Source organism: Manis pentadactyla, chromosome 19 (assembly GCF_030020395.1).
Source record: "Manis pentadactyla isolate mManPen7 chromosome 19, mManPen7.hap1, whole genome shotgun sequence".
In the NCBI taxonomy this organism is placed as follows: Eukaryota; Metazoa; Chordata; class Mammalia; order Pholidota; family Manidae; genus Manis; species Manis pentadactyla.
In genome coordinates this window covers 6,009,023-6,026,174 of record NC_080037.1, presented here as the reverse complement: position 1 = coordinate 6,026,174, position 17,152 = coordinate 6,009,023, and the positions used below count along the sequence as shown (strand labels likewise).

General features: G+C 50.7%; 2 protein-coding genes across 7 annotated transcripts in view; one reads left to right on the top strand and one right to left on the bottom strand.

Annotated features, from left to right (window-relative positions):
- Positions 1 to 7,649, top strand: part of LOC118930839 (carboxyl-terminal PDZ ligand of neuronal nitric oxide synthase protein) — a 261,926-nt gene extending 254,277 nt beyond the window's left edge. For all 6 annotated transcript variants that reach the window (XM_057495150.1, XM_057495149.1, XM_036922841.2 and 3 more), the window contains 2 exons: positions 3,370 to 3,655; positions 4,415 to 7,649. In XM_057495150.1, the coding sequence (XP_057351133.1) occupies positions 3,370 to 3,655; positions 4,415 to 4,907 (779 nt within the window). In that variant the 3' untranslated portion in view covers positions 4,908 to 7,649. The remainder of the gene's footprint in view (positions 1 to 3,369; positions 3,656 to 4,414) is intronic.
- Positions 7,650 to 12,066: 4,417 nt separating this feature from the next.
- Positions 12,067 to 17,152, bottom strand: part of SH2D1B (SH2 domain containing 1B) — a 32,348-nt gene continuing 27,262 nt past the window's right edge. The window contains exon 4 of the mRNA XM_057495154.1: positions 12,067 to 12,443. Coding sequence (XP_057351137.1) covers positions 12,439 to 12,443 — 5 coding nt within the window. The 3' untranslated portion in view covers positions 12,067 to 12,438. The remainder of the gene's footprint in view (positions 12,444 to 17,152) is intronic.

Genomic DNA, 17,152 nt, shown 5'->3' with positions numbered 1-17,152 from the left:
TGGCCATCGTGGGGTAGAGAAAGGCCTTGGGTCTGGGAGGCAGCGTGGGGGTTCTAATCCCTGCTCTGCCATCAGCTCCCTGTATGTTATTAGGCAAACCTCTCTGCCGCCTGGTTTCCCCCTTTTGTTAGTTTAGACAGTTGGAGTGGAAGAAAATCTTCCCCCCCTAAAATCTAGTGATTTACGTAAGTGAGACAGCATGGAAATGAGCGATGCATCCAGGATCCAGAAAACTGAGGTGCATCCTACCTTGGCCCTTTGGCATTCTTCCCACTGCCAGCCAAGAACTTCGGGTATACTTCATGGAAAGGGGGCTCCAAATGTTGGCAGAAATATGGGCGGTTGCATTAAAGTGGTTATTTGTAGAGTGTTTTAAACACAACTCTGTGTTGGTTTAGTTACTGAAAAGTTTGTGGGAGCCTGGCCATCCAGGGTTTGTCACACTCCTGGTGTCAGGGCCTCTGTCTTGCACGCTATATTCTCGTGGTAGGTTGTTACTGGAGGCCCAGGCAGGAGGTGACACTCCCAAAGTGATGGGTCACTACATAAAATGTCTCTCTCGTTTGTTTCCCACCTGCTTTCCGAGCTCCTTTCTCGGACAGGTAAGATACCGTCTTTCTTATGAATGATGCTTCCCTCTGCTTGGATGTGTGCATGTTGCAGGGTGCTGTTGGGAGGGCCACGCACCCAGCCGGGATCCAGCCATCCTTCTTTCCACCATTGCCATTATTTTCTGAACCACCAAGCCTCTAAGTCTCGGGGAAGGCGGAGACGACAGTGTGTGGATCTTAATGCCATAAGTGGGAGGGGGCTTACAGCACATCCCTTGGATGTGGAGATGAAGGAACCCCCAGTTAAGTCCCACTTTGGAAAGGACAGTTCCTTCTGGACTGACCTCGAGGGTCCCTACAGACCTCTCCCAGAGGGGGATTTTGAGTGGCTTTTGTAATAGACAAAGGCTCGGAAATTGTTTCTCTACAGTGTCAGCCCATAATGCAGTCAGTTTTTAAGTATTCATATAAAAAGCCAATTCAATTAAACTAACTTATTAAATGCCCACTGTTTAGCAAGCCCTGTGCAGAGCATTATAGAAAATAAAAATCACTGAAGATGCTCCCTCCCCCGAGGAACTTACCACTTTCTTATAGAGACAAGGTGTATTTACCAGAAGGACTTTGAGAACTGTAAAAAGTTTAAAGAAGGGCTATCTTCAAATTAAGAACTTGGTGTATACATTCTGAAGGGTATAGAGGAAGAAGTACAGGGAATATAAAATGGTACATAATACAAAAGTTGTATATTTGTATGTGTTTTTAAAATAATCATAAAAGGGGTTCCCAATTCACAAATCATTTTAACAGGTGTTTTTGGAACTTTTAGAAATGAGTGTGTCTGCTCTGAAATTTCACTTTAAACCAATAAGGAAACCGTCATGGAAATATCTGTGCCAGGAAATGGGGTAAAGGGATGGGCATTTGCCTTCCCTGGTGGCACCCTCTCTTGAATATTCGCTCTGGTTGCATGGTGGCCCAAATACTTTCTGGTTGAGGGGGAAATGAAATGCCTTCATTTCCAAGGGCTTCTCTGCCAATTTGCAGATTTTATGATAAAAGAAAAATGAGAGGGCTGTGGGACGTGATAGGGAAGTCATGCAGAAGTGGATGACACAGCACGATCCTCTCTTGGGAGAAGAATTGGGAGCCGATGACCATGTTGTAGGCGGGCTGGGAACCCCTGCTAGTGGGATGGGTCTTGCTTGGTGGTGCTCACCCTGCACACGGGCTGGGAGCAGTTGCAAAGGTAAAAACTGTGGGGTTCATCTGCAGGGGGGATTCCTACTCTTCCCACAACTTCCTCCTGCTGCCCAAGATCTTTACTAGAGTGTGGCTTCTCTAGATAATTGGCTCAGAAGGGGTGCCTCTGCTGAAACCACAGTGAAAGAAATGTTCCCCCAAGCCCAGGACTCAGCAGCGCAGGGCAGAAAGAACTCCCTCATGCAGAAGTGCAGCAAAACAAAAAGACACGCTAACCTCAGTGACTCTTAGGAAGGGTCAGTGGGAATACGCCCTTAGCAGAAGTAACAGCAAGGAGAGGCATCTGTGACCACAGGAAGCCTCATCTTCCCCCGGATTGAAAAAGTAGCTAGAGTGGTTGGTGAGACAGAACCTCAAGCCCACCTCTGAGGCCCCAGAGTGGCTGTGGCTACCTTGGACACTGAGCTGGCTCTCCGGGCGGGAGCGTGTACAGATAGCATGGCGTGGCTTAGAGCCTGAGCTCTGGCTGTTGCAGCTGCAAGGCTTGGAGCTACAATGTTGGCCTCTGCAATTTTCCGTCAGCAAAATGGGTTTGGCAATTCAAGATATTTATTGAGCACCTATGTGTGCCCCAGACCCAGGCTAGCTGTTCAAGATCCAAAGATGAATGAGACATGGCCTCTGCCCTGCAAATGCTTACAACCCAGTGAGTCTGTACCCAGCTCTTGGAGTTAATCATTTGAGCCCAAGAAAGGCCCCTGGGAGGGACCCTCTACAAGGTGTATGTAGGCAGCTGTTCCATGGTCCAAGGCAAAGCAGCAGAAGAGCCATGGGTTTTGGGTGAGGAAACCTGAGTTCTGGTTCCGGTCCCCTCCCCACCCCCGGTCAGTGGCTCTGTGACTGCAGGCCCAGCAGTTGGTCACTCTGAGCCCGGTGGTCCTCACCTGTGCACAGGAGCCCTACCTGCCCGACCTCGCTAGCTGTTGTGCAGGCGGAGCTGGTACGTGTTCAGCTCCTGCTTCCTTGGCACTGAGCATGTGTCCGTTGGTGTGAACCGTCTGAACCCCTGCTCGGCATGTCACTGCGTACAACTGACCTGTTCTCAGTTCCCCCTCAGGAGAAGGGAGCCACGGCTGGCCTATTTCTCCACGTGGAAAACATGCTACACCCGTGACTTTCCAGTGGGTAACTTACAGCCCCAGGCCGCCTCCTCCAGCTCGTCCCAATGCTTTCGTCAGAGGCTTTGGCATGTGTGCACGCCAGCATAAAAATGCTGTATTTCATTGCTTCCTTACTCCAGTGGGCTTGGTGACCCCAAAGGAAGGGTCAAGCCTGGAGTCAAGGAGACAGGTTTAAAGGGATCAGTTATGTTAAAGTTTATGGTTAGTGTTCATCACTGATTACCTCGGGTGGGGGCACGCCTAGAATTTCCAGCCCCACCTCCCGTGGGGTATGTTGGATTGGAAGGCTCAGGAGTGCCTTTGCCGGCCCACTCGAGCATTTCCAGAGCCTTACGGAGTTTTGGGCATGGGGTAAGGAAAAGACAAGCAGAGTGAGAGAGCCAGAGGCCCCACTGCCCTCTACTCACCGTCTCTGTCTTCCCCTTTGTTCCTAGTGGACCACGGCATGTTTGAGAATCTGAACACAGCCCTCACTCCAGAGCTCCAGCCAGGCTGCCCCTTCCCTCGCCTGTCCAGGCCGGCGGCCCCCAGCTCTGCGGCCCGGGGACTCCGGGCGGGCAGCAGCCAGCATCTCAGGAGCCTGGGCAAAGCCGTGGGGGCCCAAGTTAACGACTTCCCGCGCAGAAAAGAGGCCTGGTGCCTGGGCGGTGTGGGCGCGATGGAGGTCAACACGACCGCGGGGGCCCTGCTAGCCGGCGGGGCTGACCTGGGGGACGAGAGGTGAGCACATCCCCATCCCCCGACACGCCCTCGTCTCTGTGCACCCCCTTGATGAGACCCAGGGCATCTCCAGCAGAGAGCCGCCCCGAGAAGGGACGTGAGGGTGTCCTGGGAAGAAGAGCTGCGAGTTGGGCCACGCGGTGGGTGCTGGCTCCGGCCTCGTGACCGCAGTGCCCTCCCGTCCTGGCACCGCCGGCCACCTCTGCGTGGCTCTGTTTGCCCAGCCTTAGCCCAGCCGCCCCCCAGGTAGAGGACATTGTATCATTCTGCAGATTGTGCACGTTCAGGGAGGTGCTGTAAGGCGCCTCAGGTCACAGTTAGTAATTGGTGGGGCTGGATTCCAACCCAGCAGTTGCCCAGAGCTCTGGGTGCGCTCTGACACCCAGCCACCCTGTGAGCTGCTGCCCGAGCTGCGGCCAGTAGAGAAGCCGTGAGAACCACCGTGGCAGGGGAGCAGGATGCCTGCTGGGCAGCCTCCCCAGTCCTCCTGCCCCCAGGGTCTTGAAAACCCTTGGGCTCCCGAGGTGGTCGCACCCCTGGCAGGGCTCCCTGTTGGCCGGCACAGTGTTCCCATTCTGATCACCGGGCGAACACGTGGCAGGCCGGAAGCAGGTGCTGTGCTCCAGCTGCTGAGCCGCACCCCCTAAACCAGAGTGAGAGCCCGGATGCAAGCGCTCGCTGGGAGGCTGAGCGGGAGAGGCAGGGATGCGGCGTGCAGCGGTCCGCCGCCTTGATGTGTGTTCATTGTCGACCTCACAGGTCAGCCCTGCAAGAAGCGGTCCCACGGCTGGACCCTCCTCCCGCAGCCAGGAAGCGGACCCCTCGGGCCCTGAAGACCACGCAGGACATGCTGATCTCGTCGCAGCCTGTCCTCAGCGGTCTGGGGTGTGGCACCGAGCTGTCCCCCGGGGAGCCCCAGGACTCCCCGCCTGCTGCCCGGCCCGGCCCAGCGGACGCATCCCGGCCAGAGGCCCCCGGGGGGACGGCGGACGGGGGCCAGGCCCTGCCCAATGGGGAGACTTCCCTGTCCGTCCCGGACCTGATCCATCAGGACCCCCATGATGAGTCCGAGCTGAAGATGGCCGAGCGCCGAAGGGCCTCCTCCCCGGGGCCCATGGAGAGAAATGGCCTCAAACTCAGCCTGAGCCCCATCGGCCTGGCTGAGCCACCGGAGGACAGCAGCCCCCCTCGGGCACGGACCTCCAGCCTTGACACTGAGGGCCCACACCCCGACCTGCTGTCCTTTGAGTAGAGCCCCTTCTCTTCCCTGCCGAGCACCCCCTGCGTCTCTTCTCCACAGTGTGCCCTGGCCCCGGCCCAGCTCCCCACGCCCTTTGTCCGTGTGCAGGGCCCCCACAGAGAGCGGGCTCTTTCTCAGGGTGCTGGCTGCAGCCCTCGGGGCTGGGCACCTCTGCTCCCCTGTGGCCCTGGCTTCCCACGAACCGCAGGGCAACCAGCCAGGGTGGAGCGTTTTGCGGAGATTCTCTGTGCTTGTGCGCGCACGTTGCCTGCTCCCTGCCTGCCTCCCTCCCCCGCCCGCCTCCCCCTTCCTTCCTTGTCCTCCCTGGGGGGCCAGCGCCCTCCTGCCTCGGGGGGATCAGCAGGCTGGGGGTCGATGGGTTCAGCCTGGTGAGAGGCCCGGCCCAGGCGCATCTCCTCCCGGCCAGATGCACAGGCCCCTGGCTACCACCTTGCTGCCGCCCTGGGGTGTGGGCCGGGGGAAGCGGATGGCAGGCCTGAGCCCTCAGGCAGCCTTGCTACCCAGGGAGCCCTCCCCCGGGCAGGGCACAGGGGAAAGAACAGCTGCCCTTGAATGCCTGCGCGGGAGAGAGCAGGGCTTCCCTGGTCGTGCAGACAGGCCGTGGCAGGAGCCGCAGAGGGTGTTTGGAGCGTGTGGGGGTGGGGGAGGCCCAGGAGGCGGCCCCGAGCAGGAGTGGGGAAGGGGGTGACACAGGACAGGGAAAGAGCAGCTTGGAGCAGGACAGCCCTCAGGGGCCGGCCCACAGCCGGAAGTGATTTGTCTGTGGGGGGCCGGGGGTGAGAGTGGGGCGCAGCATGCAGGCAGATGCTCGTGAGGCGGGAGGTGCTTGGCCCTTGTGCTGAAGTTTCTGGTCCCAGCCTGCCCGCCTTTACCCTGCTGCCCCGCGGTGCCCTCTGCAGCCCTGCTGTTGGGATCTGTGTGAGGGCCTGGCACGGTTGCTCCAGCCCAAACCGGTTCCCGCCCTCCTGGGTTAACCCACTTTTGTGTTTCTGTCTCCCACTAGGGGCCCTGTCATGCTGTCTTCCTGCAGCCTGGAGACCTGGGCAGGGGGTGACCCCAACCCCGGGGACCTTTGCAGCATGAAGAGAATGGCACTTTTCTTGAACAGGGAGCTGCTTCTGCAGAGAAGGCTGGGGTGCCAGAGGCTGCCAGGCCTCGCTATTCTCTGTCTTGTGATTCTGGCTGCCATTGTTTTTCTAGTCATCGTCTGGCTTCCCACCCACAGCCCACTTCCCACTTCATCTCATTGGCCAGTTCCTGCTCCCCTCCCTGCCACCTCTGCCTATAAAACATGCAAGCTGGGGACAGGGGGGCCCCAGATGCGGCCACCTTTCCTCCATTCTTGCTCTGCAGCCCCGTGGCCTGGCCATAGCTGCCCGCTCGCTTTCCTCCCCGTCTTCCATAGCTCCAGGAAGCAGGGCTTCACCACGCACTCACAGCAAAACCTCTCTCCCCTTCCCCGCGAGGGCACGCGTGTGCTGGGCTCCTGAAGGCCGTGGCAAGGGGAGAAGGGCTGTTACTGAACGTAGATCCCGCCTGACTCCCAAGAACATCACAAAGACATGACATGTGACCCTGTTCACAAGCTCTCAGGACTAGCATTTGGGGGCCTGTGAGTTTTCCCGGAATGACTTGGGATTTTGCACAAAATAAGAGCTGGGAGTAGGGAGAGAACCTAAATACGCCTGCTGGGAGCTACCCCAGTTTCATGTGAGCTCCGTCCAGTAGTTTGGTTTGCTTCTGTGATGGGAAACTTAGCAGGCCCCTGCCCTCTGTGGCAGCTTTCTGGCAGAGACCAGGATGGCCTGGCCGGGTGATCGCCATTGGCTCAGAGGTCGCGGGCCCAGGCTGGCTTCAGCACCTTGTTCTCCAGTCCCAGCCACTTGCTGTCCTGGCCCCCAGACTGGTTAACCCAGGGATCTTACCGGGCTGCCCGAGGACCATCACCAGGGTGACCCCCGAGTTGCTCAGACTGGAGTCCAATACTAAGTAGGGGGCTGTGGGGCCCTGCTTCCGTCTCTGGCCAGCCTGTGATCCCCACCTCAGCCATCCTCCTGCAAGGGTGCGGCCGTTCTCGGGTGGGGCTCCCGGACTGAGGTCTGCTTGCAGCTGCTGCAGGTAGTGCCTGGTGCTCTGGGCCAGGTGGTGCCCACAGGCAGGCAGGAGTGATGGCTCCCGACCCCGCAGGAGGCCAAAGGCCCACTGGGCTTCCCATGTCTGTCTCAACACCCTGGCCTTCCTGTGATTGCAGCATGCCCCCACCTCCCGTCCCATGACGTGCCCCCTGTGACCCCAGCTTTCCTGGGAGCTTGGCTGTCAGGTGGCCCCGTCCGGGCCAGGGCAGGGTGACAAGGAAAAATGAAAGACCTGTTTTCTGTGTCCACAAAAGGAAGTTGGGGCCACAGAATCTTTTCTCTGTCCATTAACACCCCCACTCCCCACGTCCCCATGTTCAGTACAGAGCTTTACCCTGGTAGATCTCAAGGGAAAATTCCAGACTGGCAGGAGGTCGGCCTGTTCCCCTGCGTGGGGAAAGGTGGGTCTGTGTTATCCGTGTGGGTGACACGACGACAAGCGCGTATGTAATCCACTAACTTTTAAAGAACAAAGCTTGCCCCCAGTTCGGGAAGAAGATTATGGATCTATTCTGAGTATTTTCTAGAGGTTTTATATTTATATTTTTAGTAATTTTCTGGTAGAAGGAACTTGCACAATAAAATGCTGTGCTTTGGTTTTGCTGGTTTTGAGTATTTTTCTCTGGACTGATGGGGAGTGGTTGGTTTTTCTCAAGGCTGACCGTCAGGTGTGAGGCCGGAGCAGAGGGGTGGGAGGAAGATGGGCGCGGCTGACAGACCTCCCGCCCACGGCCGGCCGTGAGGGAGACTGCCTCTCAGCTGCCCCTGCCTGTGTTTCCCGACCGCTGGCTGCCATGTAAGTGTCCCCCAATCCGATCTACGGCTGCTCCAGGGGTGCCAACGTGATGGGTGAGGGTAAGACCCTCCTCAGGAGGAAGCAGGAACTGCGTGACCCCCAGATCATCTAGGCAGTGAGTTAACCTGGGGTCTGCAGCCTGTGCCGCTAAGGAGGGGATGGAGCTGTGTGCACCCGTGCAGAAATCTCTAGAAAGGGACCAGGGCTGCCTTCAGGTTCCAAGTCACCTGGAAATGGCAGGAAAATACCCAGAGCTGCTGACTTGGGTATTTCTCCCAGACTGGCAGCCCTGATGCTCACTTATCAAGCGAATGTGGGCTGGAGCTGTGCTGGACCGAAGTCCCTTTATCCCCTTGCTGCCCTCAGGCTCCTGGGATCACATCCAGGAACCCAGAGGATTCACACAGCTGAGAATTGACCGTGCCTTTAACCACCTTAAAAGAAAAGTGGAGATGACTGGTTAGCCAGAGACGGGTAAGATTCCTCAAGGGAGGAACAACCTAAGACAGGCACAGTCGCAGGGGGGCCATCAGGTGAGAAATTGGGGATCAACAGAGGTGAGGCTTAGAACCTCACCCCCCCGTTCTGAGAGAAATGTTCTGCATACGTGGATGTTTTATTGCCCTTGTCCAGCTTGGATTAACACATAGTCTACAGGCACACACCTGATCATCTACATTTGCTCTCTTACAGCACTAAACTATGTTTTCTACCTTTATCTTGCATCTACCTACCACTTCAGCATTTTATTAAAAAAAAATAATAATAATAATAAGGAAGAAATGTGTGATTCACATATAAATCAAGTATAAAATCAAACGAATATTCATATTTGACCTGATTGTTTATAGTTCATAATGCGTGATCAAAACCGAAAGTTTCCGTGATGACTGCCCTTGCACTGTTCACCATGTAAGAACTTACTTATTATGTAAGAATTTGTTCTCCATGTAAGAACTTGTTTGTTATGCTTCAGAAGATCGGAGACTGATGAGAATTAGGCTTGGGGTGGATTAATGATTGTGCATTGAGTCCCCTATACAGAATTTTATTGTTGTTAACAACCATTTGATCAATAAATATGAGAGATGCCCTCTCAAAAAAAAAAAAAGAAAAGTGGAGAAGAGACAGGGTAAGAAAAGTGGCATTTAGTGTGTTTGCAGAAACCATACACATTTCCAAAGAGGAAGGATGGGACCTCTCTGCGGGGTGCTGTCATTCGCCCCCATGGCCGGGGTTGGAGTCTACAGCTCACACGGGTCCCTGTCTCCACGTCAGAGGTGTCTCAGGCATGAGGCCAATTCTCCAGGCTTTGCTGCACCGAATTCCAGTCTACACTTCTCAGAGGACAGAGGACGTGCGGGATGACCACACCCCCTCTGTGAGGTCGCTCGCCTGCCCTCCGGTGTAGCTCAGCACATTGTTCGAAGTAGGCAGGCAAAGCAAAAACCCATCCAACACATCCCGTGCGTGGGAATAAAGCACGGAAAGTACTTAACAGCAACTCTTTTTCTTTAAGCGTAAGCTCCAGTGACTATGCTCTGGGTGGCCTCTCCCATTGGATGGCTTCAGGATCCGCCCCTGAGGTCATTCAGGCGTGAAATGTGCTTTTTAATATGCCTTTCCTCCTATTATGCAAAGTGGTTATTTTTGGCTAAGATTAAATACGAAAAAATAGTATACAAATTTTTTGAGATTTTAAAGTGTAAAAATCGATGTGCATAGGTCACATTTTTAAAAGCTGAGCTGTAGCTGGGGTACAAAGACGTATTTATTCAGACACCATATCCAAGGCCTTGCATGAGCCGAGTGCTGCGTGGGGCGCAGGGGTAACACTGGTGGGAAAGGGGTGACCTGGTTTTCTCCTACCATGCCAGCAATCGTAAGGACCCCTTTGCACCTGCCCCCCCGTTATGCTAACGTGCTATGTTAGCAGGATGTGAAAATGCAAGGGAAGCACCAAAGGTGGTGTGTGTGGGGGTGCGGGGGTGGGTAGGGGGCGGCGTGGGCCGGGGCATGTGAATTTCAACTGGGAGTTTTTCCTCTGAGCCTAATGTGTTCACGGCGGTGCTGAAGGAAGCTGACACATCAGAGGCCATCAGGAAGCGCGGTCATTCCCAAAGCGCTCACGTACTGCGGGGGACCCAGTTGGTGTTCAGAATTCATGGAATTATCCTGCACTGCACCTCAAATGCTGCTCCAAACAGAATTTCTTCTTGGTCAATTTACTCTCAGACTTCAGAATCCCTTTGAGGTCAGTGAATTCTGGGAATGTTCTAGAACTGTCTGTGCTTTCACTTCCTGTTGTGTCTCCGCCCAGAGCCTCCCTATCCAACCTGTATCTGCTGATAATAACTCAGCAGTGGCTTCTGGCCTTCACGGTCCCCCGGGCTATGCTCAGCAGTGCCCCCGGCTGGGTTTGAGGGGCCCCATCTGGACTCCCCGCTGTGGCCCCCCTGTGAGTGGGAACAAGTAATTAAGTCCCCACTGGATGTGGGGATGTCCTGCTCTGGATGGATGTCCACCTTCCCTTGACAGCTTGGTAAGTGCAGATGGCATCTAATGTCCTTCAACTCTCCCAAAGAAATCCACCCTGGAAACTTTAATTTCAGTCGTCCAGCGAAAGCTCGGAGCCCCCGCGTGCCCTCCTGTCTGCTGCTGTTTGCACTGGGCGCACGATGGGAGCCCCGGGTCCTCACCACTGGCTCCTGCTGATGAGAAAATTCCTCCACCTTCCGTATCTAGGGCCTGACCCTCCTGAGACACAAACCTTCTTTGTGTCCAGCTTATCTCCAGCTGCTGCCACGATAAATAGCCCAACTCGAGGGAGCCCGGAGAGGCTTTGCCCCGCTAAACAAACCCCTCGCCTCTTGTCCACGCAGACAGGGAGGCACATAAGCTCACGGAAACAGTTAAGGCCCGGCTGGGACCCACCAGGCCTCTGTCCCTCTCCTGGGGGTTGCCTGAGGAAACCTGGTTACAGAGCAGGGAGCACTGCCAATATTTTCCCTTTGGAATAGGTGAAAAATAAAGCCCCCAAACAAAAAGCAGCTTCCAACAAACTGCAATTCGGTTTTGTTTTGGTTTTCGCTGTGTGACCTGTAGCGGGGCCCGGCGCCATCCGCTCGGTGACCTCCTTCGTTAGCGCGCCACCCCCCCGTCTGCCGCCGCAGCCTCCCCTGGCCTGGGCTCACTAGGTGACGCCCGCCGCTTTGGTCTCGTGTTCCAGTCCGGCCGAGTGGTCAGCTGGCCTGGTGGGCTAGCTCGTGGCAGCTTGTAACCGCTCCCTGTGGCAGCCGTCAGGCTGTGCGGTTGGCCCGGGCCACCACGAGGCCAGGGAAGGAGCTCGTGGCCTTTTCTGGAGGGAGCGAGCTTCACCCACCCTGCACCCAGGGGGTGAGCTCCCTGCCTACCCCGAGCCCGCAGGGGGCAGGCCCAGCTGCCCGATAGGGAGCTCAGCAGAAGCCTGGACGGCCCCGCCGGCACTGTGTTCCTCGCAGCCTCCGGGTAGCTGGTGAATTCCATTTCCCCTTCCTTTGCTCAATTTGAAACCTGGTTCTCCACGTCAACACCTGTCAGAAAGCCTCTGCAGCCCATGTGGTGAGTTCTCTTTAGATCAGACCACCCTGTGCCGTTTCCAGGGGCTGCGTCTTCTGGAGGGGCTGTGTGGGCCACCTGGGAGCTGAGCCCACGCGGGATGAGGCTGAGATCAGTGGCCCTGCCCGTGCCTCCCCAGGAAGCCCCTTGCTCATTAACCAGCAGTTACGTAGGGGGAACAGGCTGTGACCAGGCAGGGGAGCCCACTGTGCAGAGCTTGGGAGAGGGAGCCCTGCACCCTGGATGGCCTCCCGCCCAGCCCAGCCTGCCTGGCATGCTTCATCTGCCACAGTTGCCTCTGTGCCCTGGCACCCAGAGCCCCAAACTGCCCAGACTGCTTGCATGTCTCCGAGGCTGTCCCCCTGCCCAGTCCCCTCTGCCCTCCTTTCTCTCTCCTCTGAGTTTGCCAGGCTGTTAACTCATCGCTCACATGGCAGCTCAGTCCCGTTCCTCCAGGGCCCCTCCCCGGACCCCCACCAGCCTTCTGCTGCTCTCCCGAAGCGCCCTGTGCATCTCTGCTCTGGCACCTGCCACATGGCGTGGAAGGTAGCCGCCTCCTCGTGTCTCAGGCCCTCAAGGGCTGGGGCCACACCATCTCGTCTTGACTCCTCAGCCTGGCACATCGCAGGAGCTCGATAAAGATGTGCTTTGAGCTGAACTAAAGTCAAGGAGCTTGTCATTTAATTTGGGAGATTTTCTGTATATGAATGTACACACACGCACGTGCATGAATCGTGTGGAACAGAGGAGCCTGGGCCTGCACTGAGGCTGGCATGGACCCCCCGCGACCCCTTGCAGCCCCTTGCAGGGCCTCTACCCAGTCTCTGTGCCTGGTCCTGGACTGCACAGAAGAATTGAGGGAGGCCATTTCCAAAGGGGAAAACGATGAATGGGTCAGTGAGTAGCTCATTTATCTCCAGCCAGAGCCTCCATTAATCCTGCTCCCCGTACAGGTAGCACCTCGCCGTGGAGCCCCAGAAGCAGGCAAAAAGAGTCACACTTCAATGCCAGGCACGTGCCCACCTCTGACGGACACTTCTCCAACTGCTGTGAGTTCCAACCCTTAATATTTGTACTTTTACCATCTGGGGCTTTGCTATTAATTGGTGCTCTGTTATTACATATCTAAAGCTCCTATATATTCCAGGCATTGTGCTAATCAATTTACACTCATTTTCTCATTTGTTTTTCTCAACCCTGCCGGGGAAGTCCTATGAAGCCTGTTGTTCAGATATAAACAGTATCTTGCTGCATTCAAAGAGATCGACACCCATGATCTTGCTAACCCTCCTTTCTTGTGAGGTAGTTATTTCAGTGCCGTTTTGTAGATGGGTAAACTGAGGCTGAGATAATGACGAAGCAGACTGCCTGAGTCATGACTGATAAGGGAGAGCTCGTCCTGAAGGCTGGGGTGTAGGTCTGAGGAGCAGAAGCTCTTCTGCTTCCATCACACCAGTCTGATAAAATTTCCAGGAAATGTTAAGGCCCGGAAACATCTTTTTTGAGTTGGACCTTCTCCAGCGGTGAACGCAATTTCATTGAACACTGAATATTCATGTCGGTTGGGAATTTTGAGACCCGTTCACCAATTCCTACGTTTTACAGAAGAGGAACCAGCAAAGGCTGTATTTTTCCAACGTTAACCTGTGCTGGCATGGTCTCTGATTCCACACATTAACCCTATGCAGTAATGATTAACTCCGTATTCTAAGTGGGGCTGACCAGAGGCTTAGGGAGTTTCAGCAACATGCCCAAAGTCACACTACCAGTAAGAGAGAGCTGACCCTAGTGCCTCTTGAAAACATTCATTCTTAAGGGGTTTGGTATGAATCTGTGCTATGAATTGCTAGCATTCCAGGAGGGACAGGAATATTCCTATTATGTCTCAAATTGCAAACGCAGGGAAGGCTGCTCATACACTAATCCTGTTATCGACACTGCAGATTAAGCATGCAAATGAGAGGTGAATATTATTCACAGGAATGTTTCGGGTTTCGGCGTGTATAGCTACCATGTTTCCGCTGCAGAGCTTTTAAAAAAACAAGGAAAATTAGAACTTGTTTTCTTGGTGGCTGTCTGACCTCTTGTGGCGAGCATGGGCACTGCAGTTGCTGGTAGCTACTACAGAGGCAGCTTTTCATAACAAAAGTAATAACCTTTTTTATTCTTTATAAGATAAGTACTATCTCCATTCTGGAGAGGCCTGTAATTTTCCTAAAAACCAATAGTATGTGGAAGAAGAAATAAAAGTGATGAGACTTCTTAACTAGGGATTCCAGTAGGAGAGAGATGATAGAAAGGGGGCATCTTTGAAAAAAGAATGAGTCCTCCAAGTACAGGAAGATCAAAATCTTAAGAATGAAACAGCAGACAGACTTTCAGACAGGATGGAGAAGGGAAAACTCACACTTAGACACATTACAGCGAAATTTAAGATCATAAAGATGGACCAGAGTGAAAGATCAGCTGCAAGGGAGACTCAGACTGACTTGAGTCAGCTCAGTAAGAATCCCAGGTTCAGAACGCCAGCCGCTTAATATTTTTGTATTGTCGAAACAGAGAACTCAAAACCTATTTTTTTATATTCAGTTCTATCATTTAGATGAGTGTAAAATAAAAGGTATGAGGCATATAAGACTGCAAGTGGTTTACTATTAAAAAAATTTTTTTAAATACTCTTGGAGAAAATATTCTGATAAGAGACATAAACTCAGGGGAGTGCTATGTGTTTGCAAATATATAAGAAGTAAGGATGAGTAATGGGCTCAGTAAAGTTTGCTGTTATTTAAATGATAAAGGACCCAAAAGGAGTTGATGATAATAATGAAAACTTTAGATAATATCAGAATAGGAGGTGGGATTGGTGATGGTGACAGAAGGGAAAGGATGCTTAGTTATAGCAACTGATGTATTTTAAATCTTATAGAGAAAATGTCTTTTAAAAATATAGGTCTTAATAACTTACGAGTAACCATCAAAAAAATGTTTGTTTTTTTAAATGGATCCTTCAAATCAGCAGCACTAGATTTGATCTAGTCTCTGGAAAGCAGAAAAGGAGAAAAAAGGAAGGAAACAAACTAGTAAATGGAAAAAATGGAATAAGATTTCTTACTCAGTCTACTATAACAAAATACCATAAATTAGGTGGCTTAAAACCACAGGCGTTTTATTAGATTTTATTTCTCACAGCCTAGAGGATGGCAAGTCCAAGTCCAAGGGGGCAGTGGACTCACTGTTTGGGGAGGACCACTTGCTGTGGGACGGAGAGCCACCTCCTTGCCACGTACCTCACAAGGCCCTTCCTCGGTGCTCGCGTGTAGAGAGAGAGCTCTGCTGTCTCTCCCTTTTCTCACGAGGGCCCCAGCCTCAGGGCTTCATCTAAACCTAATTACCCCCCAAAGGACCGCCTCAAATACTGCCACGTCGGGAGTCAAAGCTTCCTCATGTGATTTTGGAGGGGACAGAAACATTCAGCTCACAATAATGGGAGAAATAAATTCCAGAGAATAAGTTATAATAAATACAAATATATGGAACTCACCAAACAAAAGGAGAGAATCGTAAGTTGGAAAAAAAATTGATCCAGCAATATTTTGTCTATAGAAGACAGAGTTAACCCAAAAGAAATGCAGAAACTTGAAAGCAAAAGGATGGAAAGCTATATAGTGGGAAGGGATGAACGAAAAGACAGGATAACAATTTTAATATGATGCAAAATAGAATTAAAGGCAAAAAAATCAAAGAGAAATACTTCATAAAGTAAACATGTTAAGATATTAAAATAATTGTAAAAACATATAAACCTAAACATATAACCTCAAAATAGTTAAAACAAGAATGGTGGAGCTATGAGGACAAATCCATATGCTAACTATGGTAATCAGAAAGCTAAACTCTACTATATATTGGGATGAAATGAGTGGCTTATTTCTCTTTGATACTAGTAGGTCAGATAGATGAAAAATAAATTCTATAAAAATATATTTTACATGATCTATAATTTTGAACACTTTGTGGGGTGGGTAAAGAGGATGAGTTTTAAAATGAATTGGAAAAAACAATTCTTGTCAAACAAATGAAATATTCACAGATATACCAGGTCATCAAGGAAGCCTTAGAAATCCAGTCACACTATGTTATTAACTTTAATGCTATAGATTTTGGATTCTGTACTAAAACAAAAACTAAAATAATTACAAGCTACTATCCTTGGATTGAAAAGAACATTTTTACAGGGATTAAAACTACTCTGACCTGAATAGCAGTAGACACTATTCAGGTTAAAATTTGTGGGGTATAGGTAAAGATATACTATGAGCTAAATTCATAGCTTTAAATATAGTCCTTAGAAAACAATATTGAGAATAAACCAAATAAACTAAAAAAATGAGAATAAGAAACAAATAGGCAATAGCAATCTAAAAACAACAAAAAGATTGACAAAACTAAAAGCTGGCTTTGAAAGGACTGTAGATAAAAGTGGATAAAACTGATCAATAAAAAAGTAAGATGCAAATGACATATAGAGTGAAGAAGGGGTTAAGACTACAGTCACAACAAATCTTTAAAAGTAATAAAAGAATATTATGAACTACATGCCAATCATGGTGCAAACTTAGACAAAATGGATAAATTCCAGAAAACAAAGATTGCCAAAATTGGCAAAATAATTGAATGAACCACTAGGCATTAAGGAGATTTAAACAGTCATAAAAGACTCCCTCACCCTCTTTATCAGAGCTTCAAACTCACCAGAGAGTACTAATAAACATTCAAGCAATAGATAATCCTTAATTGACAAAGTTGTTGCAGAAAACTGAAAAAGGAGAGACTGCTTAATTTACTGTATTTGATTAGTATAACCATGATTCAGTAAGCTATAGTTCTGTATGGTTTATGAGTTTTAAAGGAAATTTAATGCAAAAATCTTAACTTGCTGAATCCAACAGTTTATTAAAAATAATACAACATGATCGAGTTGAGCAACACAAGAATGGTAAAAGATCAGCAATTTTACTAATGTTATTTACCTCTACAATGCAATGATGATAAAAGAATGTGACCAGCTCAATAGATGTAGAAATAAGTCACTTAATTTCAAAACATTTGTGATAAAAATTAAAATAGCCTTTTTTTAAAGGCTACAACAAACATATGCTTAAATGGCAAAAATTTATAAAAATTCCATGTAATACTGGGAACAACACAAGAATGCCCCTTTCATGACTACTGCTTAATGTACACTGGAGCCAATCAAATAAACATGGAAAATAAATAAGACACATAGCTATTGAAAGGATGGAGAACAAAATATTATTATTTACAGCTGACAAAGCCATTCACATAGAATTTACAACCCAATTTACGGTAGAGTCAATAGGCAAACCAGTAGATCTAATGGGAGTGTAAACATTTTGCTGTCGCCCTAGGCTTCTAGAAACGTAATAAACCATAAGGCAGAATTTATAACAGCTAAAACTAATTAAGAGTTAATCTAACAGAATATACAAGGTTCCTATGATGAAAATTTATGATTCCATTAAAGAACAAAAAAGAGGACCTGAATAAATAGATGTAGCAGGTGTATGCATGGGAAAACATCACAGAAATGTCAGTTCTCCCCTAATTACTCTGCAAAGTCATTGCAAGTTCACTCAAAATTCCAAGATGTTTTGAGCAACTTAACATATTCTAAAATGTATATGGAG